This window comes from Neofelis nebulosa, chromosome 16, assembly GCF_028018385.1.
Source record: "Neofelis nebulosa isolate mNeoNeb1 chromosome 16, mNeoNeb1.pri, whole genome shotgun sequence".
In the NCBI taxonomy this organism is placed as follows: domain Eukaryota; kingdom Metazoa; phylum Chordata; class Mammalia; order Carnivora; family Felidae; genus Neofelis; species Neofelis nebulosa.
The window spans coordinates 61,966,900-61,989,380 of record NC_080797.1 but is presented as its reverse complement, the minus strand read 5'-3'; the positions used below and the strand labels follow the sequence as shown (position 1 = coordinate 61,989,380).

General features: G+C 38.7%; 1 protein-coding gene across 6 annotated transcripts in view; it reads left to right on the top strand.

Annotated features, from left to right (window-relative positions):
- The window catches only part of SSH2 (slingshot protein phosphatase 2), a 264,730-nt gene that overhangs the window by 204,400 nt on the left and 37,849 nt on the right, over positions 1 to 22,481 (top strand). For 5 of the 6 annotated variants that reach the window (XM_058704062.1, XM_058704059.1, XM_058704058.1 and 2 more), the window contains 5 exons: positions 4,391 to 4,512; positions 9,667 to 9,735; positions 10,529 to 10,594; positions 18,535 to 18,729; positions 22,379 to 22,472. In XM_058704062.1, coding sequence (XP_058560045.1) covers positions 4,391 to 4,512; positions 9,667 to 9,735; positions 10,529 to 10,594; positions 18,535 to 18,729; positions 22,379 to 22,472 — 546 coding nt within the window. Of the gene's footprint in view, positions 1 to 4,390; positions 4,513 to 9,666; positions 9,736 to 10,528; positions 10,595 to 12,402; positions 12,643 to 18,534; positions 18,730 to 22,378; positions 22,473 to 22,481 lie in introns of those variants that run through there. The other variant, XM_058704063.1, reaches the window with a different exon arrangement.

The following is a 22,481-nucleotide window of genomic DNA, read 5'->3' as shown; positions in this document are numbered from 1 at the left end:
TCAGTGAGAACTTTAGTTGATCAAATGCATCTGAATTGTTGTCTTATTCTAGTCATCTATTCCATGTAAATGTTGGAAACTAAGGAAATGCGCGAATTACTGCCAATTCCAATATTAGGGAATTATGTAAAAAACTGCCATTTTAAATTACATTTCTCTGATTAACTTGTTGGGTTAAATTACATTATTAGATTTTGTCAATCTTCTTCCCAACAGAAGAGTATGAAATAAACTTCAAACCCAGGTGGGTATTGGGTTTTTCTTTATGCTGTGGCTGTTAAATTTTTAATTCCATAACCTAGAATCTTGAACTTTGAAAGGAAATTTAAAACCTTGAGTCCATCCTCAGCATTGCAATTTTTTCTATAAAAGCTTTCATCTCAACCTTCTTGAGTATATAAGTGTTAATGGCTTCTGACTTCCTGATTAAAGCACCACTTCCTTTTAGTAAGAATTAGTTGGGGCACCTGGCTGGCGCAGTCGATAGAGCATGCAACCCTTGGTCTCAGGGCTGTAAGTTTGAACCCCACATTGGGTGTAGAGATTGCCTAAAAGTAGATCTCAAAAAAATAAAAAACAAACAAACAAAAACGTATTAGCAATTACACAGATACTCTCTAGAGGTCCGAGATCAAACCCTAAGGCCTCTAAGTGCCTTTCTGCCATCTAAAAAGCCTAGAATTGAAGAAATCTGAGATGTACCTATTACTTAATCCTAAATCAGTATAAAATGGGAAATCAGCATTTCCCATTAGGTTTGGGGTCTGATGTTATGATTATATTAATAAGCAAGGGAAGGCCAAATGTTTGAAATTCTCTTGATGTTATGAATAAATAAACCCCTCACATTTACAAAAGAGAACTAATGGGGCACCTGGGTTGCTCAGTTGGTTAGGCATCTGACTTCAGCTCAAGTCATGACCTTGTGGCTCATGGATTTGAGCCCCGTGTTGGGGTCTGTGCTGACAACTCAGAGCCTGGAGCCTGCTTTAGATTCTGTGCCTCCCTCTCTCCCTCCCCAGCCTGTGTTTTCTCTCTCTCTTTCTCTCTCTCTCTCTCTCTCTTTGAAAAAAATAAACATTAAAAAATTTTTTAAGACAACTAATGTTTACCCTGAATATCCCAAAGAAACTCTTGCTGCCCACCTGCTAACTTAGTCTCATAACTTGTATGATAGGTAATGTTTGTGGAGGTTATTTGTTTTTTCCTTTTATTTGTTTCAGCTTAGCCACTGGTTGGTGTAGAAGCTGTGGATAAATTTCAGGAGCACAGTTCAGTTGTTCCCATTCTGTATGTATTTGAGCCTTGACAGAGGATGAAAGAGCCTCTAACATATTCAGGAAACTGAACAGTTAGCTCAGAGCTTGCCAAGGCAAGCCCAAGTTTAGGTATGTAATAATATGTGAGCTCTTGTTGATAAAAAATTCTAGTTTACCTGTACCTGGTTTCTGATTAGTTTAATATTCTTTGTTGTGTTCCTAGAATCAGAGTGTTGATGCTGCCTTCCAGTCTCCTCATGTGCATTTACTCCTATCCATAGCTATATGTGTATAATGCTCGTTTGGCACAGCCCTCTGTTAGGCCTTTGTCCATTTAAGTATTAGTTCTTAGCTTCTCACAAATGAATTTGATTTGAAATGCTCTGTTGCTTTGTGGAACATAAAGTTAGCAGTACAGCTCTCTCAACCTTGCATACTTGGAATCAGAATGGTGGACGTTACATTCTTGTTGTATCAGCTCTTATTAGAAACAAGCTTTAATATGGCCACTTTTGCCATTTGTGCTTCCCTAACTTTTCCTAGTTGTATCGGATTAGAGACAAAAAGGTAGCTATGGCAGTGAGTCTTACCTCTCTCTGCCTTGCTAAATGGCTCACTTAAGCTGTGTGACTGCATTTCTTTTTCTCTTTGCATGGCTACTTTTGGATTAGTGACAGAATTGAGGGAAAAGAAACTCCAAGAGAAGCACTGAAAGAATCCCAAATAGAAATTTCTGTCAAATTTCTGACAGATATCTTGAGCTAGTTGATGGGATTGGAACTCTGTGTCTCTTATGAGATAAGGAAAGATAAGGAATGGTGGGTATTTTATACAGAGTAAATTGCCTCCAGTGCAGTTTCCTGGATTTTTATTAAAACAAATAAAGAGGGGCGCCTGGGTGGCTTGGTCGGTTAAGCGTCCGACTTCAGCTCAGGTCATGATCTCGCGGTCTGTGAGTTCGAGCCCCGCGTCGGGCTCTGTGTTGACAGCTCAGAGCTTGGAGCCTGTTTCAGATTCTGTGTCTCCCTCTCTCTCTGCTCCTCCCCTGTTCATGCTCTGTCTCTCTCTGTCTCAAAAATAAATGTTAAAAAAAAAGTTTAAAAAAAAACAAAGAGAAGAGCAAACTAGACTGTGCACTCTGCAAGGGCAAGGACGGTATCTTTCTTCTACCATTGAATCTTTAGCACTTGGCTCTGATTATATATGCAGTAAATGTATAGTAATATTTGAATGGATGTTAACTGGAAGCCATTTTTTTCATCTGTTTCCCACCCCACCCCCACATTTTTTTCTTTCTTTGTTGGAATTTTTATTTTTTTAAGCTTCAACTCTGTGCCCAACGTGGGGTTTGAACTCATGACCCTGAGATCTAGAGTCACATGCTCTACTGACTGAGCCAGCCAGGCCCCCATCTTTATTGGAAAATTTTGTTAAATTGCTTTATTGAGGCATAATTGATCTTCAAAAAGTTGTGCATATTTAATATGTACAACTGGGTGAGTTTGGAGATAAGTATACATCCATGAAACCATCACCACAATCTATGCCATAAACATCTCTATCATTTCCCAAAGTCTCCCCCAACCCTCTTTATTATAATAATTGTTATTATTTATTGTTATAACATAAGATGTGCCCTCTTTTTTTTTTAATTTTTTTTTTTTAACATTTATTTATTTTTGAGACAGAAAGAGACAGAGCATGAACGGGGGAGGGTCAGAGAGAGAGGGAGACACAGAATCCGAAACAGGCTCCAGACTCTGAGCTATCAGCACGGAGCCCGATGCAGGGCTCGAACTCACAGACTCTGAGATCATGACCTGAGCCGAAGTCGGATGCTCAACTGACTGAGCCACCCAGGCGCCCCAAGAAGTGCCCTCTTAACAAAAATTTTAATGGCCTTTTTTTTTTTTTTAGCAGTTTTAGGAAAAGTGAACAGAAGGTAGAGATTTCCCATATATTCTCTGTCTCCATTCTTTCATAGCCTGCCCCATTTGTTACAATTGATGGACCTACATTGATTGACACATCATTATTACTCAAAGTCAAAGTTTACCTTAGGGTTCAGTCTTGGTGTTGTACATTCTGTGGGTTTTGACAAATGTATAATGACATGTATCCCTCACTTTGGTATCCTACAGAGTAGTTTCATGGCTCTAAAAACTTCTGTACTCCCCTACACCCTGGCAACTACATATCTTTTTACTGACTCCATAGTTTTGCCCTTTACAGAATGTCATATAGTTCGAATCATATAATATGTAGCCTCTTTAGATTGGCTCCTCACACAAAGTAATATGCATTTAAGATTCCTCCATGTCTTTTCATGACTTTATAGCTCATTTCTTTTTAGTGCTGAATAATATTTCTTTGTCTGTATGTATTTAGTTTATTCACCTACTGAAGGACATCTTGGTTGCTTCCCATTGTTGGAACATTTTAAAGTAAAACTTGGACACCATGTCATTTTACTCTAGATACTTAAGAAGAAAGCATAACCACAGTGCCATTATCACACTAACAGTAAATCCTTAATATCATTTAATATCCTGTCCATATTCAAATTTTTGGAAGGCCCGTTTAAAGTACTATAAACAAGCAATAAATAAAATTTTTAACAAAAAAATAATATAAGCCTCTGAAAAAGCAATGTCTTTATCACTAAAACTAAAGAAGGAAATCTCATAGTGTATAATCTTTCAATTGAGTACACTCCTCTTATATATTAATAGCTTGCTTTGTATTGAAATTGTTTCTGCAACTTGCATCTATGAGTCCGGTGCTCACATTCATACAACTCACATTTCCCTCTTCGATCTTTAGAACATGCCCTGGTAGTTGTTATTATAAATGCTAGTAGCAAATATTTATAGAGCTTTTACTCTATGCCAAGCACTGTGTTTTACATGCATTATTTCATGTGATTCTTATGATCCAATGGGGGTAAGTATTATTATATCTCCCTCCAATTAATTTAGTAACTTACTGAAGGTTTCATAGTTAATACATGAGCTGGGATGTGAATTTAAGTCTTCCTGAGCATGCTGTAAGATGCTGATATAAAAAAGGTTGAATGATCTACAACTAACCTTCTAAATTTCCTAACATATCTGTTGTCTGTTATCTTCCAGGCTGTAAGACTAGAAAGTACTTACCAGAATAGAACACGCTATATGGTAGTGGTTTCAACTAATGGTAGACAAGACACCGAAGAAAGCATCGTCCTAGGAATGGATTTCTCTTCTAATGACAGGTACGGTACCCCAAAAGGAGGATGAGAAGACTCCTTTTTAAATAACCTATTCCAGTTGCCTTTTGAGTTATTACAAAAACATATTTTGCCAATTCTATTCTTAAAGGTCAATGCCTAAAACTAGGGAGCACAAAAGTTATCTTAGCCATACAATCTTGAGGGATGAAAATGATTAGTGAATGTCTTTGATTGTGTTCCTAATTTATCACCTATTCCTCACCTTCCTCTACCCTTAGGTAGTAATGAATATAAAGCAAATGATTTAAACTTCAGTCTCCAGGAATAAAAAGCTACCTTTTCTTTGTAGTTAACTCTATTTTAAGCAGTAATGATTCACATTGCTGATTCTAGGGCACGTACCCTTTAATATAGTGCACCAGTGGGTCTTGGGTTCAAAGAGAGCCCACTTTAACTGCAATCTCTTCTATTTATTCTTGGCCTTACACCTTGCTTTTACCAAATGTTTTACTTCCTTTTTCCTGCTTCTGAGGTAGAAGGGCAGGGTTGGGAGGAATTGATTCTTTAAACTCAGAACAGAACCTTTTATAATCTTGCACCTTTGGCTTTAGCAGTACTTTGCATCCTATATTTAAAGATACCATACACCACTCAGAACCTGGCTCTTTTGTGTCCATAAGGTTTATTGCTTTCCTTTTTTATTTTCCCACTTCTTCTGGAGAAACCTTGAGAAGACTGTGGAATGTGGCTAAGCAGATCTTTGCACTCCAGATAATAAGCCTCAGGAAATCCTGCCAGATGTCTCAAAGCATTGACTTCCTGGTTCAGGACTAGAATGGAACTGTGGAGTAGCTGGCAGTGTGATCCGGGCCTGGGAGAATTTAGCCACAAAGAGAAGACAGGGAGTGATTCTAATTGTCCTGATCTTGGGAAGAAAAAAATCACATTTGTCATTAGGTTTCCCAAACAAGTGTTTACCTACACTTGTACAGTCAACCTGAAAGTTATTTGTGGTTTCAGGAGGCCAGAGTTGTTACCTTGTATAACTCTTACAGCCTTTAATTGTATGCTCTGAAATTACACAGGTTTATAAACCACATTTCGGTTTTCTCCTGCATGGATTTAACCTCTGGTATTAGCTAAGCAATAGACCTTTCAGAAAGTAAGCATTTATCCTTTTAACTACCTACCTTGCCTACATCATTAGTATTTTAAGACCTCTGATTTGGACTTTTCTCTCTCTAGATCTGCGCTGTCCCATACAGTAGCCACTAACCACTTTGTGACCATTTAAATAAGTTAAAATTAAATAAAATTTAAATGTCAGTCCCTCAGTCACAACTAGCCACATTTCAAGTACTTTGGCTATATGTGGCTAGTGGCTGCCATATTGGACAGTACATGTACAGAACATTTCCATTGTTGCAGAAAGTTCAGTTGGGCAGTGCTACTCTATATCTTATTTCCTTTGGTTCTTCCTGATTCTTCTCTTAGAAACCCCATAAAACAGGAACTGGGATTGCGTGGAAACTTATACTTGAGTCTTCCCCTAGGGATCCAAGGCAACAACTTCAGATTCTCCTGACTCAGCATGTGAGAAATGAGCTGTGTAATCTTATCTATTTTACTTTGTTCCAAATGTTCCCAGAAATCATAAAGAATGCTTATTAATATGGGTGCCCAATAATTTATCCTCAGTGAATTCCATCTGTCTTCAGTAATGGTCCTGCCTGAATCACATCTGACTAACAAAAGAAAATTTTATTTTATGGAAGACAGAATGTAATGTGAAAAGCTATAGAAACTAGTTTTCATTCTGTTTGGTAACCTCAGTATTATGAATTCCCATCTTCTGTTTGATTAATCTCCTTGGATAATAAAAAAAAAGTGCTGCCCACTTCAGAATACTGGCACTCAGGTAATCTAGTATCATTTCTAGCTCAACTGCTGTTGAAGGAATTTGTATCATTTTATATCAGAGAATATAAAAAGTTCATGTTTCAAAATAGCACTAAACCAAAGTAGAACCGATTGTTTATGACAGACATATCTTCCCAAATAGTCCCCAAGATATGATATGCCAATTCATTTAGCCTGTTTACAAGTTCTTTCAGTATTGTGTTATATTTTAAGGAAGACATTTTTATTTAATATGAAATTGTCAAACTGGTTTCCATACAACACCCAGTGCTCATCCCAAAAGGTGCGTTCCTCAGTGCCCATCACCCACCCTCCCCTCCCTCCCACCCCCCATCAACCCTCAGTTTATTCTCAGTTTTTAAGAGTCCCTTATGGTTTGGCTCTCTCCCTCTCTTTTTTTTTTTCCTTCCCCTCCCCCATGGTCTTCTGTTAAGTTTCTCAGGATCCACATAAGAGTGAAAACATAACAAATATTTAATATACAGTGTAACCTTGGTTTCCAAATTGCATTGAATATATTTCAAATTATAAAATAATAGAGCTTTTTGGTGTCATTTTGTAATTTTCCTTTGAACCCCTAACACCTTGAAATGTCTGGTACAAATAGGCACTCGATAAATATTTGTTGAATGGGATGAGTACTAAAATAAGTACCTATACTCTAAAGGAGAAAAATCTCATGAAACTCAAGGTAAACTAGATAAAAAATACTAGGTGTGCCTAATTCAGGCCTGTCTTTCCTATCATGTGAAAAAGCTATTTCTTAATGTAAAGAAGGAGCCTGGCCTGAATATAAGCTGAAAATGTGATGTTTGATTCCTACATATCACTGCCTCTTGTCCAAAGTTTAACTGGTGTTTGATCACAAGCTCCTATATCACACTCTTTTAGACCTCTGCATCCTCTTCTGTAGTTACTTAATGTCAAGATTTGTCACTAGGCTATAAACGTTTTGTGTTTATACCCAAACTATACTTGTTGCTGAGAAGCTGGCTAGGCACTCACTTCAAAAAGAAAAAGAAAAGAAGGAAAAAGGAACTACTCTGAAAATAACCCCACTCCATCTGAGGACACCATTTTCAAAACAAGTTTTACTTGTGCTCATCTCATCTTCTCAATGAAAATAGTAATAGAGTTGTCTTCCTCCCCCCTGGACTCTAGCATGATAGCTGTGTGTCTGGAGTTCAGGCCCAGCCTTCCAATGTGGATAAGCTGTTGCAATCTTGATTTGACTCTCCTGAACTCTGGAATCATTAGTGGAGGGAGCACTGAGTAACACAGACCAGCAAGCACAGTGCAAAGCATTAGACACAGCCCACCTAGGGAATGGCCTTGGTCAGCCCTGCACTGACTCCCAACAGTCAAAGCTTGGTATTCTTCATGTTGTTTTCACTGCATCTTTGTGATGTTTCCTGTCTCTCCATGCCCCCACTTTCAGTTGTATTAGAACACTCACCAAAAATTCATACTCAGCATTTGTTTTATGTGACTATTCATATGTATTGTTTCACTTTAAATACTTAAAATATTTATGATAACTCTATGAAAGTAGGTTTTGTTACCTGCATTTTAAGATGAAGGAATTAAGACTGAGAGAGGGTAAATAACTTACCAAAAAGAATTGAAATAGGAGATCAAATCCAGATATTTTGATACAGTGTAAGTGTTTTGTTATGTTTTGGTACTGTGATACACATTTTTAGTGTGTTATTTAATCTTCAAAAGAAGGTGTTTTTGGTTTTATAGATGAGAAAACTGGAGCACAAAGCAATTAAATAATTTGCCTAAAATTATACAGTTAGTGCCAGAATCTAGGTTCCAGAGCCCATGTGACTCCAGAGCCCGTGCTCTCAACCATAATTTGCTGTTCTGCCTCCCATGTGTACGGTTCCTTCTATACCATGCTGCTCTTCTAGATACATTGGCAGGGAGAGGGCGTCAAAGCCTTTGGGAGACTGGATGGAAGGGGAAATTGGCTTATGGCAACCTTAAGGAGAGAAAGTGACAGAGGTCCGGGGAAGACTACAGAGAAGTGGTGCAATAGAGACACAATTGAGAACCCATGGCTTTCTTTCTTTCTTTTTTTTTTTTTTAATTTTTTCTTTTTTTACATTTTATTTTTTTGAGAGAGAGAGACAGAGAGACAGAGCACAAGTGGGGGAGAGGCAGAGAGAGAGGGAGACACAGAATCAGAAGTAGGCTCCAGGCCCTCAGCTGTCAGCACAGAGCCCAACATGGGGCTCAAACTCACAAACTGTGAGATAATGACCTGAGCCAGAGTCGGATGCTTAGCCAACTGGGCCACCCAGGCACCCTGAGAACCTATGGCTTTCTATCCCAACCTATTCCCTTAACTTAAAGCTAATTTCCTCCCTGAGTTAATATGTGACTTAAATAGGATTTCAGTATACTAGGGCTGTCCTTTTGTTGGTTTGTTAACATTCCTATTCGCTCTGCATCTCAGCAGCGCTGGTCTAGTTCAGTGCACTGTCACCAGGCTCTGTTTTATTTAAGTTGCATTGTGTCTATTTTTTCTCTCTAACTTGATCACAAACCATTAACAATTACTTTTTTACATATTTTAATTCCCTTTCTCTTTTAGACAATTGAATGTGTTCTGATGTTTAGTAAATCTACATAAACTTCAGAATTAAATTTGAGCAAATTATATATTCAGAGGTCTTCAGCAACCAGCAGTAGTTCTTGGCATTAGAAAAAATTTTGGAGGGTGCCTGGGTGGCTCAGTCAGTTAAGCATCCAGCTTCAGCTCAGGTCATGATCTCACAGTTCATGGGTTCGAGCCCCTTGTCAGGCTCTATACTCACAGGTCAGAGCCTGGAGCCTGCTTCAGATTCTCTCTCTCTCTCTCTCTCTCTCTCTCTCTCTCTCTCTCTCTGCCCCCCCCCTCCCCAAAAAATAAATATTAAAAGAAATTTTTTTGTTGTTGTGTTAGGTGCTGTGACTTTGGGGTGAAACCTGCCAATCACAAGTCAGCATGTGGATTTTTAGACAGTGGCCACTTTCGAGATTGCAATACAAGTTGCTCAGTCAATAAGTTTTCTTTGTTAAATATGTAAGGACCTAATAACCACCTGTTTGATACAGCTCCAGAGCACATGCATTAGGTTGATAGTAATATGATAGAAATTCCTCCACTCCTAACACGCCAGAATTTAGAGCTGAGGGGCTTTATCTTTTGTGTTGAAAGAGTTAATAAAGAACTGCTTCCTAGAATAATAGGCATTATTAACCTGTGGACTGTTTCTTGTCTTGCAGCAGCACTTGTACCATGGGCTTAGTCCTGCCTCTCTGGAGTGACACCCTAATTCATTTGGATGGTGATGGGTAAGAGCTTTCCCTTTTTATTCTCCTACAGAAAGCCAAGGGATGGGTTCCATCTTAGTGCCCATTCATTCAGCTGAATGGGAGGCCCAATGTGCCCAAGTAAACTGTCATGTCAGCAACTCAGTGAGTCCTTTTAAACTTCTGTTTTGTAAAGTGGAGTAAAAATACAACTTGCCAGGGCCTCTCACTTCTGTTCTTCTAGGCTGGCTACGGTAAGAATCCAAACAAAGAAAAACTAGTTTGTTGGCTCACTCTTTCATCTGAGCATGTGGGACTGTTGCAATGCTCTCCCAGAGGATGATATGTTCTGTTTCAAATAACCTCTTGCTGCCTCTGCCAGCTGTCAGCCTACAGTATAACCCCTTTCCTGTGCCAATTCCTTCCAGTGACCCTCCACCCCCACCTCCTGGTGTTTTTAGAATGTGTCCCCAAGAGACCAAGATGTTTGCTCCAGTTTATAAAACCCAGGTCAGGTTTGCTAAGAACCCACAAGACTTCCAAGTAGAAATATACAGCAGAACAGTTTGTCTGTAGCTACAGCTGGGAAACTATATGTAATTTCCTAACTCCAGTGTGGGAGTCCATTCGTTTTGCTTGGTAGATAAAATCAGACAATTTGTTGAAGCTTTTCAGTCAAGCTTTTCAAGTCAACTATACTCCAGTTAACTTCTACATGAACCTGGTGATTTCTTCTACCAAGCCAGCAGTTGTGAGCCTGGGAAATGACCTCAAAAACTCAAAACTGAAATAACCTACTCTCATTTGTGGATTTTTGTCTCATTTTTTTCCTTAGTGGGTTCAGTGTATCAACGGATAACAGAGTGCACATATTCAAACCTGTATCTGTACAGGCAATGTGGTAAGAAGACTTTTAATGTCTCTATGAACGTTTTTAAATATAGTATTAGGGCAATATTTTGTGAATAGCAGTATTTGAAATAGCACAGTTCTCTATAAAAATGCTATATGATCTGTTTGTGTGTTTAAGATTTTGTGTGATCTGTTCGTGTGGTCCTCATAGTTAAAGATGACCTAAGAGTTCAGTTTTCAAATTCTCATAGTGGAAGGCCTTAAGCATTGGTAAACAAGTAAAATTCAGAGATGTTCTTAGACTCTGGAAGACACTTAATGGATCAGATTGCCAATTGGAACAGAGTTTTACAGGGACACATTGACTTAAGTTAGTAACAGTCTAGAGCCAAATCTACAGCATTGCAGTACTACAATGCATTAGTGTTGAATTTCTTAAGGTAATCAGGGATATTATTGATGGAGTTATAGGTAGATAAGTTTCCATTTAAATTGCTGGTGACTGTTTGCAAGACTACATAATACAAATAAAGCCTACACATTATAGTTGTCAATAAACATCAGCTGGTGTGCTGATGCTTTGGAGCTACTTAACTATGTGTCAGACAGCGTGCTTTATGTGGATTATATCTAGTCATCACACCAACTCCCCAAAATAATATTAGTGGCTCCTTTTTATGGATGAGAAAACTGAGGTTTTGGAAAGGTTACATAACTGGCCTGAGAGTATCTCTTCTATTTAGACAGAATCGACTCTTACTTATTCTCGATTATGTAGAAAAATGATCTCATATAACTAGGGAATGGTGTGACTCTAAGATTTAGTCTATCCCTGAGTTCAGGGATTTGAATTTTAGTTTCTCATTCAGCTGCCTGTTCTGTAGTAGAAGTCCCCCTGAGGAACAGAATGGACAGAATGAAAGCCAACAGGAAATAAAGGAGCCTGAAAAAAGATTCCAGAGAGCTCATTTGCCCCTGAATAACAGGATTGATAGACTTGAGCTGGATAAAACAGAGTCAAATGAGCTTAAGAGTCACCATTTCATGCAGTAATTGAGGTAGAACAGAGTTATGTGTTTAAGCCAGATTTTTAGATTTAGGGCACGTTTCACAGATAAATCTCTCATGGAAAACTTACCTTCTCTGACGAAGACTCCTTTAAAGGCAATTGACCTATATCTGTTCCTAGGTCTCAAGTAAAACCAAACAGCGTAAGTCCCAAAAATGACAGTGTTTTTAGTTATATTTTGAAAAGGAGTACAAAGCAGTCTTAATTCATAAGATAGTGAAGATTCAAGTAATAACCCAGTTCAATCTGGGATGTTCTAAAGCAAATTGACTAGTCCTACTTCTGTTAGCTCATTGTAGAATAAAGTTTTTGGTGTACCACATGGGGAGTAGTGAACTGAAAGTCACAGGGGAAAAAAAAAAATGTATGGATCAAAGCAGCATTTAGACCAGGTGTTTCCAGCCTCCCAATCCTGTATGCAGCTAAAATAACTGAGGTGGCTAATAAGCCTTGAGTGTATTTTAGGGCACTTGCCCCAGACACTTGTGGCATATGCTTTTGAAGCACATGTTTCCTGGATAAAGAAAACATGTGTTGAATATCCTGTACATTGCACTCAGCTGGCCCTTACCTTCCAATCTATGTAATGACACTGAAATTCACTGAGAATTCTCAGAATCTGACAAACTTCTCTTGAGAATTTGGCTTACTTTGAGTAATAGAAAGCATTTTAAAAGATTCTGCAACTTTGTTTTTAGGGAAAAATTTGTTTCCCTGATAAAAATGGACTGAAATGTTTTTCCTTTATTAAATTGGCAACTATTTTCTTTTTTAACTTACAATATATGGGGTTGACAAGGACTTAAGGAACAGACGTTGTCATTTACTATTGGTGGAAGAATAAACTGGAACAGCCTTTCTTAAGGATGATTTGCCAATATGCCTTACCATTTTGCATGCCCTTTTAACCTAGTAATTCTTCTTCTAAGAATTTATCCTAAGGTGATAACCATGGGCGTGTACAAAAATTTTAACCAAAAATGTTGTAATAATAGCAAAAAATGGAAAATAATTTAAATGTCTGAAAAGGGGGGCGCCTGGGTGGCTTGGTCGGTTAAGCGTCCGACTTCGGCTCAGGTCACGATCTCGCGGTCCGTGAGTTCGAGCCCCGCGTCGGGCTCTGTGCGGACAGCTCAGAGCCTGGAGCCTGTTTCAGATTCTGTGTCTCCCTCTCTCTGTGACCCTCCCCCGTTCATGCTCTGTCTCTCTCTGTCTCAAAAATAAATAAACGTTAAAAAAAAAAAATTAAATGTCTGAAAAGGAGGAATTAAATTATGGTGCCTCCATGTTACTAAATATAATGCAACCATTAAGAATAATCTGGTTGATGGGACACCTAGGTGGTTTAGTTGGTTGAGTGTCCGACTTCGGCTCAGGTCATGATCTTGCGGTTTGTGAGTTCAAGCCCCGTGTCGGGCTCTGTGCTGACAGCTCAGAGCCTGGAGCCTGCTTCTGATTCTGTGTCTCCCTCTCTCTGCTCTTTCCCCACTCGCACTCTGTCTTTCAAAAAATAAATATTTTTGAAAATTAAAAAAGAATCTGGTTGAAGAATATTGACATAGATGTTGGTAAGAAGGTACAAAGTAAAATCAAGTTAAAAGGTATATAGAATGTGATCATATCTTTATTATAGATCTATGCATAAACAAAAAAACGGAAAAGATCTATACTAAAACCTTAACAGTGGTTATTTCTAGGTGGCCAGATTATAGGCTATTTCTGCCTTATACTTAAGATCCCTAAATTTTCTAAAGTTAACATGGATCACTTCTGTTTTGAGGCAAAATTTTAGAAGTAAGATGTAAATAGATTGCCTATAGAATTTTCTCATACTGCCCTCTTCCCACAGGAGACCAGCATTAGCTAACAGCTAATAAGACATTTCTTTTAGCAAATACTGTGCTCCAACCATAAACTAGACATTCTTTCAGGTACTTGAAATATGTCAGTAAACAAAATGTAGAAAGATCCCTGCTTTTATGTAACTGACTTCCTAGCATTTCTGGCTTTAGCTTTTCCCAAGCATATAACCAAAAAGGTACTTTTCAAATAAAAAAATAAAAGTTAAAAAAAAAAGGTACTTTTCAGTTTTGTTTACCCTTGGGTTCCTAAGTTCAGAGTCAGAGATTTAATTAGTCTTCGTATAACCAGAGCTATTCTTAGAAAGTAGCTCAAGCATATGAATAAATGGTTTAAAGAGACTGGGAAACTTACGCAGCAAGAATGATAAATGTCATTATGGGAATACAAGCTGGTGCAACCACTCTGGAAAACAGTATGGAGGTTCCTCAAAAAACTAAAAATAGAACTACCCTACGACCCAACAATGGCACTACCAGGCATTTATCCAAGGGATACAGGTGTGCTGTTTCTTTTTTTTTTTTTTTTTTTAATATATGAAATTTACTGTCAAATTGGTTTCCATACAACACCCAGTGCTCATCCCAAAAGGTGCCCTCCTCAATACCCATCACCTACCCTGCCCTCCCTCCCACCCCCCATCAACCCTCAGTTTGTTCTCAGTTTTTAACAGTCTCTTATGCTTTGGCTCTCTCCCACTCTAACCTCTTTTTTTTTTTTTTTCCCCTTCCCCTCCCCCATGGGTTTCTGTTACGTTTCTCAGGATCCACATAAGAGTGAAACCATATGGTATCTGTCTTTCTCTGTATGGCTTATTTCACTTAGCATCACACTCTCCAGTTCCATCCACGTTGCTACAAAAGGCCATATTTCATTTTTTCTCATTGCCACGTAGTATTCCATTGTGTATATAAACCACAATTTCTTTATCCATTCATCAGTTGATGGACATTTAGGCTCTTTCCATAATTTGGCTATTGTTGAGAGTGCTGCTATAAACATTGGGGTACAAGTGCCCCTATGCATCAGTACTCCTGTATCCCTTGGATAAATTCCTAGCAGTGCTATTGCTGGGTCATATATTAAAAAATATATGGAAACAAACGAAAATGAAAATACAACAATCCAAAAACTTTGGGATGCAGCGAAGGCAGTCCTGAGAGGAAAATACATTGCAATCCAGGCCTATCTCAAGAAACAAGAAAAATCCCAAATACAAAATCTAACAGCACACCTAAAGGAAATAGAAGCAGAACAGCAAAGGCAGCCTAAACCCAGCAGAAGAAGAGAAATCATAAAGATCAGAGCAGAAATAAACAATATAGAATCTAAAAAAACTGTAGAGCAGATCAACGAAACCAAGAGTTGGTTTTTTGAAAAAATAAACAAAATTGACAAACCTCTAGCCAGGCTTCTCAAAAAGAAAAGGGAGATGACCCAAATAGATAAAATCATGAATGAAAATGGAATTATTACAACCAATCCCTCAGAGATACAAACAATTATCAGGGAATACTATGAAAAATTATATGCCAACAAATTGGACAACCTGGAAGAAATGGACAAATTCCTAAACACCCACACTCTTCCAAAACTCAATCAGGAGGAAATAGAAAGCTTGAACAGACCCATAACCAGTGAAGAAATTGAATCGGTTATCAAAAATCTCCCAACAAATAAGAGTCCAGGACCAGATGGCTTCCCAGGGGAGTTCTACCAGACGTTTAAAGCAGAGATAATACCTATCCTTCTCAAGCTATTCCAAGAAATAGAAAGGGAAGGAAAACTTCCAGACTCATTCTATGAAGCCAGTATTACGTTGATTCCTAAACCAGACAGAGACCCAGTAAAAAAAGAGAACTACAGGCCAATATCCCTGATGAATATGGATGCAAAAATTCTCAATAAGATACTAGCAAATCGAATTCAACAGCATATAAAAAGAATTATTCACCATGATCAAGTGGGATTCATTCCTGGGATGCAGGGCTGGTTCAACATTCGCAAATCGATCAACGTGATACATCACATTAACAAAAAAAAAGAGAAGAACCATATGATCCTGTCAATCGATGCAGAAAAGGCCTTTGACAAAATCCAGCACCCTTTCTTAATAAAAACCCTTGAGAAAGTCGGGATAGAAGGAACATACTTAAAGATCATAAAAGCCATTTATGAAAAGCCCACAGCTAACATCATCCTCAATGGCAAAAAACTGAGAGCTTTTTCCCTGAGATCAGGAACACGACAGGGATGCCCACTCTCACCGCTGTTGTTTAATATAGTGCTGGAAGTTCTAGCATCAGCAATCAGACAACAAAAGGAAATCAAAGGCATCCAAATTGGCAAAGATGAAGTCAAGCTTTCGCTTTTTGCAGATGACATGATATTATACATGGAAAATCCGATAGACTCCACCAAAAGTCTGCTAGAACTGATACATGAATTCAGCAAAGTTGCAGGATACAAAATCAATGTACAGAAATCAGTTGCATTCTTATACACTAACAATGAAGCAACAGAAAGACAAATAAAGAAACTGATCCCATTCACAATAGCACCAAGAAGCATAAAATACCTAGGAATAAATCTAACCAAAGATGTAAAAGATCTGTATGCTGAAAACTATAGAAAGCTTATGCAGGTAATTGAAGAAGATATAAAGAAATGGAAAGACATTCCCTGCTCATGGGTTGGAAGAATAAATATTGTCAAAATGTCAATACTACCCAAAGCTATCTACACATTCAATGCAATCCCAATCAAAATTGCACCAGCATTCTTCTCGAAACTAGAACAAGCAATCCTAAAATTCATATGGAACCACAAAAGGCCCCGAATAGCCAAAGTAATTTTGAAGAAGAAGACCAAAGCAGGAGGCATCACAATCCCAGACTTTAGCCTCTACTACAAAGCTGTCATCATCAAGACAGCATGGTATTGGCATAAAAACAGACACATAGACCAATGGAATCGAATAGAAACCCCAGAACTAGACCCACAAACGTATGGCCAACTCATTTTTGACAAAGCAGGAAAGAACATCCAATGGAAAAAAGACAGTCTCTTTAACAAATGGTGCTGGGAGAACTGGACAGCAACATGCAGAAGGTTGAAACTAGACCACTTTCTCACACCATTCACAAAAATAAACTCAAAATGGATAAAGGAGCTGAATGTGAGACAGGAAACCATCAAAACCTTAGAGGAGAAAGCAGGAAAAGACCTCTCTGACCTCAGCCGTAGCAATCTCTTACTCGGCACATCCCCAAAGGCAAGGGAATTAAAAGCAAAAGTGAATTACTGGGACCTTATGAAGATAAAAAGCTTCTGCACAGCAAAGGAAACAACCAACAAAACTAAAAGGCAACCAACGGAATGGGAAAAGATATTTGCAAATGACATATCGGACAAAGGGCTAGTATCCAAAATCTATAAAGAGCTCATCAAACTCCACACCCGAAAGACAAATAACCCAGTGAAGAAATGGGCAGAAAACATGAATAGACACTTCTCTAAAGAAGACATCCGGATGGCCAACAGGCACATGAAAAGATGTTCAACGTCGCTCCTCATCAGGGAAATACAAATCAAAACCACACTCAGATACCACCTCACGCCAGTCAGAGTGGCCAAAATGAACAAATCAGGAGACTATAGATGCTGGAGAGGATGTGGAGAGACGGGAACCCTCTTGCACTGTTGGTGGGAATGCAAATTGGTGCAGCCGCTCTGGAAAGCAGTGTGGAGGTTCCTCAGAAAATTAAAAATAATTTTTTTTTTTAACATTTTATTTATTTTTGAGACAGAGAGAGACAGAGCATGAACGGGGGAGGGGCAGAGAGAGAGGGAGACACAGAATCGGAAGCAGGCTCCAGGCTCTGAGCCATCAGCCCAGAGCCTGACGCGGGGCTCGAACTCACGGACCGCGAGATCGTGACCTGAGCTGAAGTCGGACGCTTAACCGACTGAGCCACCCAGGTGCCCCTGGGTGTGCTGTTTCGAAGGGACACATGCACCCCCATGTTTATAGCAGCACCATCAACAATAGCCAAAGTATGGAAAGAGCCCAAATGTCCATCAATGGATGAATGGATAAAGAAGATGTGGTGTGTTAGAGTATTACTCGGCAATCAAAAAGAATGAAATCTTGCCATTTGCAACTATGTGGTTGGAACTGGAGGGTATTATGCTAAGTGAAATTAGTCAATCAGAGAAAGAAAAATCATATGATTTCACTCATATGAGGACTTTAAGAGACAAAACAGATGAACATAAGGGAAACAAATAATATAAAAAACAGGGAGGGAGACAAAACAGAAGAGACTCATAAATATGGAGAACAAACTGAGGGTTACTGGAGGGGTTGTGGGAGGGGGCATGGGCTAAATGGGTAAGGGGCACTAAGGAATCTACTCCCGAAATCATTGTTGCACTATATACTAATTTGGAGTAAATTTAAAACAAAAATTAAAATTAAAAATTAAAAAAAGTAAAAAATAAAGGTTCTAACACCTTAAAAAAAAAAAATGATAAATGTCATTAGATTAGTCCTTCCTGGGCATGAAAGGACATGTCCTCAAGGCTGGGACATCTAGCTATGTGGTCTTCGTGGACCCTCTGAGAATCATAGGGAATATATGCTGTAAGATGATTCTGCACCAAAGGAAACCAATCTTTATATAGTTAATATAGTAAATGGTTGAGATCTTTAGTTCTGTAGTGACATAGTACACCCATAGATAGCATGTTCCAACCACAGGGTCATGAGCTCCATAGGTACTTGTTTTTCACTGATGGGTTGTCAGTTCTCCTACCCCCATCTCTAACCCAATCTTAATAATGCATCATATCTTTCAGCAAGAAGTATCTAGCCGAATGCTATGAATAGGTAATATAGTATAATCAGAATCAGAGAGTCTTAAATTCCAGGGAATAGATTCTCCAGAGTCCAAATTCTATAGGATCTAAAAATTGAAAGAATTCTGGGTACACATGGATTATTGGCTTTTTGGTATCCCCACAGTTCTACAGTATTTATTTCCCAATGTATCTTTCAGGTCTGCATTACAGAGTTTACACAAGGCTTGTGAGGTGGCCAGAATGCATAACTACTATCCAGGCAGTCTGTTTCTCACCTGGGTGAGTTATTACGAGAGCCATATCAACTCAGATCAGTCATCAGTCAATGAATGGAATGCTATGCAGGATGTGCAGTCCCACCGGCCCGACTCTCCAGCTCTCTTCACAGACATGTAAGTCAGTTTACTTAGGATCACGGAATTTTTCTGTACTGTGTCCAAAGTGTCGTAAGCAACATGTTCCCCCCTAATCTCTCCTCTTGGAGAATTAATCTTACCAGTGATATTAGTCATTGTCTACACTACACATCTGCCATACAAAGAACCCTATTCTTTCCATCTGCAAACGCTTTAGGAGTTTCACTCCTGGGCACACTGGAATCTCCATATTAAAAAACTGCAATACCATAAAATCCCATTCAGATTCCACTAATTTGAAATTTGAATTTAAAGGGAGTTAGGCTGGGACGCCTGGGTGGCTTAGTCAGTTGAGCATCCAACTCTGCTCAGGTCATGATCTCACGGTCATGAGATCAAGTCCCATGTCAGGCTCCACACTCAGTGGTCGCTCAGAGTGGAGCCTGATTAAGATTCTCTCTGTCTCCCTCTGCCTGGCTCCCACGTGCTTGCTCGCTCTCTCTCTAAAATAAAAATTTTTTTTAAATAAAAAAATGTAAAGGGAGGTAGGCTGAAGTCTGCCTTTGCATTATCTGTGAAAGAAGCATTTGGTAAGCAAATTAATGACATAGAGAAGCTTTTAAAGGGATGTTTCTAATGTTTCCAGTCAATTTAAAAGACTGCCTAGGTTGTTATGCTAATTTTAAACTGATTTCTGTTCACGTTTGTCAAAAAATAATTTATAATTCAAGTGTTGGAATCAGCCCCACCTTTGCCTTTTTGGGTCTTTGTCAGGGAGATTTTATTAAATCTCCCTGGTGTACTGTTGAGTTGGATAAAGGCCTGAGGTGGAGATGATGTTTATTTCCTTTTTAGGTCTATGTGTTGAAACTTATGTGACTATTTTGGAAATTAAAAAAGGTGTTTATTTTGCTCTGAACTCATCTCAGCACTTCCAAGGTATTCTACAGCTAGGAAAAAAGAGTAGTTACTTACTGTCTGATCATATAAACCTTCACCTTCAGATTCATAAAGTCCTATCAAAATAGTTCAGGGGGGTGGAGTTCTTTTGTTTTTTAAGAAAATGCTTAATTTAGATAATAATGTGAACTTATTTTTACTAGAAAAGGTAAAATATCCAAGAATTGTGTGAACAGATCAGTCAAAAAAGCGGTGGAAGCTCTTTTGTATAGGGTGTTACTGATAATAGGACCTCCTTTTTCATTATCCCTAATCCTTTGACGATCCCACAGTAACTGAAAAAATAAGGATTAGTCTGGCTTTCAGAATCTTGGAAAATGTTACTGATTTCATGCTTTATAGCTGGTTGATGGGTATCAAAGGGATGGATGTCTCATCTGACTCAAAAATGGACATTCTATTTTTTTAAGTTTATTTTGAGAGAGTTGGGGGGAGGAGCAGAGAGAGAGAATCCCAAGCAGCCTCCGAGCTGTCAGCACAGAGCCCAACATAGGACGCGTACCCACGAACCATGAGATCATCACCTGAGCCAAAGTCAGACAGCCAACTGAGCCACCCAGGTGCCCCTCAAAACTGGACATTCTAAAGCAGACTTGCATGAGAGAGAGAAAACCCTTCTCATTTCTCATGATTTATTGGAGAAAATTTGGGTATTAGAACAGAAAGAAAGAAAAGGAAAGGAAATTGGCCATTTTCTATCTATATATATCCCCAAGCAAAAAGAATAATGTAAAGTGTAGTCCCTGGCGCATGGTAGAGGCTCATTAAATGTTAGTTCTTGGTATGTACAACATAACCCCAATTTTAAGATATATTTATATATCTGCCTTAGAAAGAGACTGAAAGCTATAGGTCAGAGTATTGATGATTATCTCTGATGCAGGGATTTTTAGTGATTTTTATTTTTCTTTGCATTTTTATGTATTTTCCAAATTTTTCTCTGGTGAAATTGAGCAAGAAATTGTGTCTGTGTTGTCATGTTTTTTCCATTCCCTCCTCCCTAAATTGACTAGAAAAGCCTAAAAAAGAATGCTGAGCATACAGGGAGAATGTGTGCCAAAATGGATTGAAGTGCTCTAGTGCAAATACAGTTTATATTTTGAAATCCAAGGAAGGGGAAGAAGGGAACATACGTGTGTAGTACCTCCAGTGTATATCAAATATTATGCCAGCCACTTCATACATGGTACCTCATTTAATCCTCAAGAATCTCATGAGGCAGATATTGTCCTCATTTTATAGAAAAGGAAACCTGCTGAGAAAAGGGAAGGAATTTGTTCAAGGTTGTACCACTGGTAAGTAGCAGGGCTCGGATTAAAACCCAGGTGTATCTGCTCCCAAACCACTCTGATCGAAGTGTTGTGAAGGATTAGGAGAAAGATTACTAAACTAGGGAATCTAACTCATGCACATAGGTGGTAAAATTTGTTTTTATCAATATTTTTTAATAAAAGACTGGAATATATAAGTTCCTACCATTAGCTGTGTCTAGGAAAAATCGTGGGGAGCATGATTAAGAATTTTAATCCTGGTCAAGACAGGGATGCCTTGATGGATAGGGAAATGGCACCAGTATTATCTGTATTCTGCAGGGCTCATGAGAAACTAAGAGTCCAAGTGGTAGGGAGCCCCAAGGTTGTGAGGTCAGAGCATCCATCTTTGGAGATTACCGAAGCTATTTTTGCAGCCAGTGATAAGGCTTTAGGCAGCAAAGGCAGACAGGATGCCTGAAGGCTTAGTCCATTTCCATCTCCAAATAAGGAGGCACAGAGCAGATACCTTCTTGAGTAGGTAAGAGGGAAAGATGAGATGGAAAGTGCTCTTTGTCAGCCTCACTCAAATTCTGCATAATATGAAGTAGTGCTTTTAGAGAGAAGCATCCAGTTACATTGAACCAATGTCTTTCTAGTAATTGGAGAGTCAGCTTCCTAGTTTAATTTCCTTTAGTTCCTGGGGTAATTTTATTTTTGAGAGTCAGAAGATTAAGGGAAGTAACATAATCCTGCAGGTAGGGTGTTAGGCTGGGCTGAGAGTGCTGGTTCAACTGCCAGGGTATGTGATCTGTGGTATGTCATTTAACCTTTCAACTGTGTTTGCTTCCTTCATCTGTAAAATGGGGATAATAATTTCACAGAGATGCTATGAGAACCTTCATGAAAAGGAATGCATTTTGGATGGAAGTCCTCTGGGTAGTTAATTCTTGGAAACCCATTTTGGAAAGAATTTGCCTCATTGAATAAGGCAGAAATCATTCTTTTGTCTTTCCTGTTTTCTAGAACGACAGCAGTGAATGATCAGCATTAGGTGGCATTTTAACCTACAGAAGACCCAGTTCCATAGTGGGTCACAGCATTGTTCTACCCAGCTTGGTATTCTAGCGCAGCAGGTGGTAGCCAGGGGTACTTGATGGAGAAGTATGGCTGTGGTTCTGTGTTAAAGTAGCATACACAGCATAGCCTATTTGTCTTTACTCCTTCATAGATGATTATGCATATATTTAAGGGCTTTTACATGTACAGCCTCTCTATACATGTTTACATTCTATACATTGTGCAAAGAAAGTTTCCTCAATTACATTTTTTTTTTTTTTACCATACCTTCAGAATATAAATTTTTGAGGGTAATAGAGGGAAGGTCTGCCAGTTGGGAAACGTAATCAAATGGTATGTTCATTAAGCTAGTCAAATGCCTGCCTAAGAAAAAATCACCATTTCTCTCTTCTCAGACCAACTGAACGTGAGCGAACAGAAAGATTAATTAAAACCAAATTAAGGGAGATAATGATGCAGAAGGATTTGGAGAATATCACATCCAAAGAGGTAAGAAAC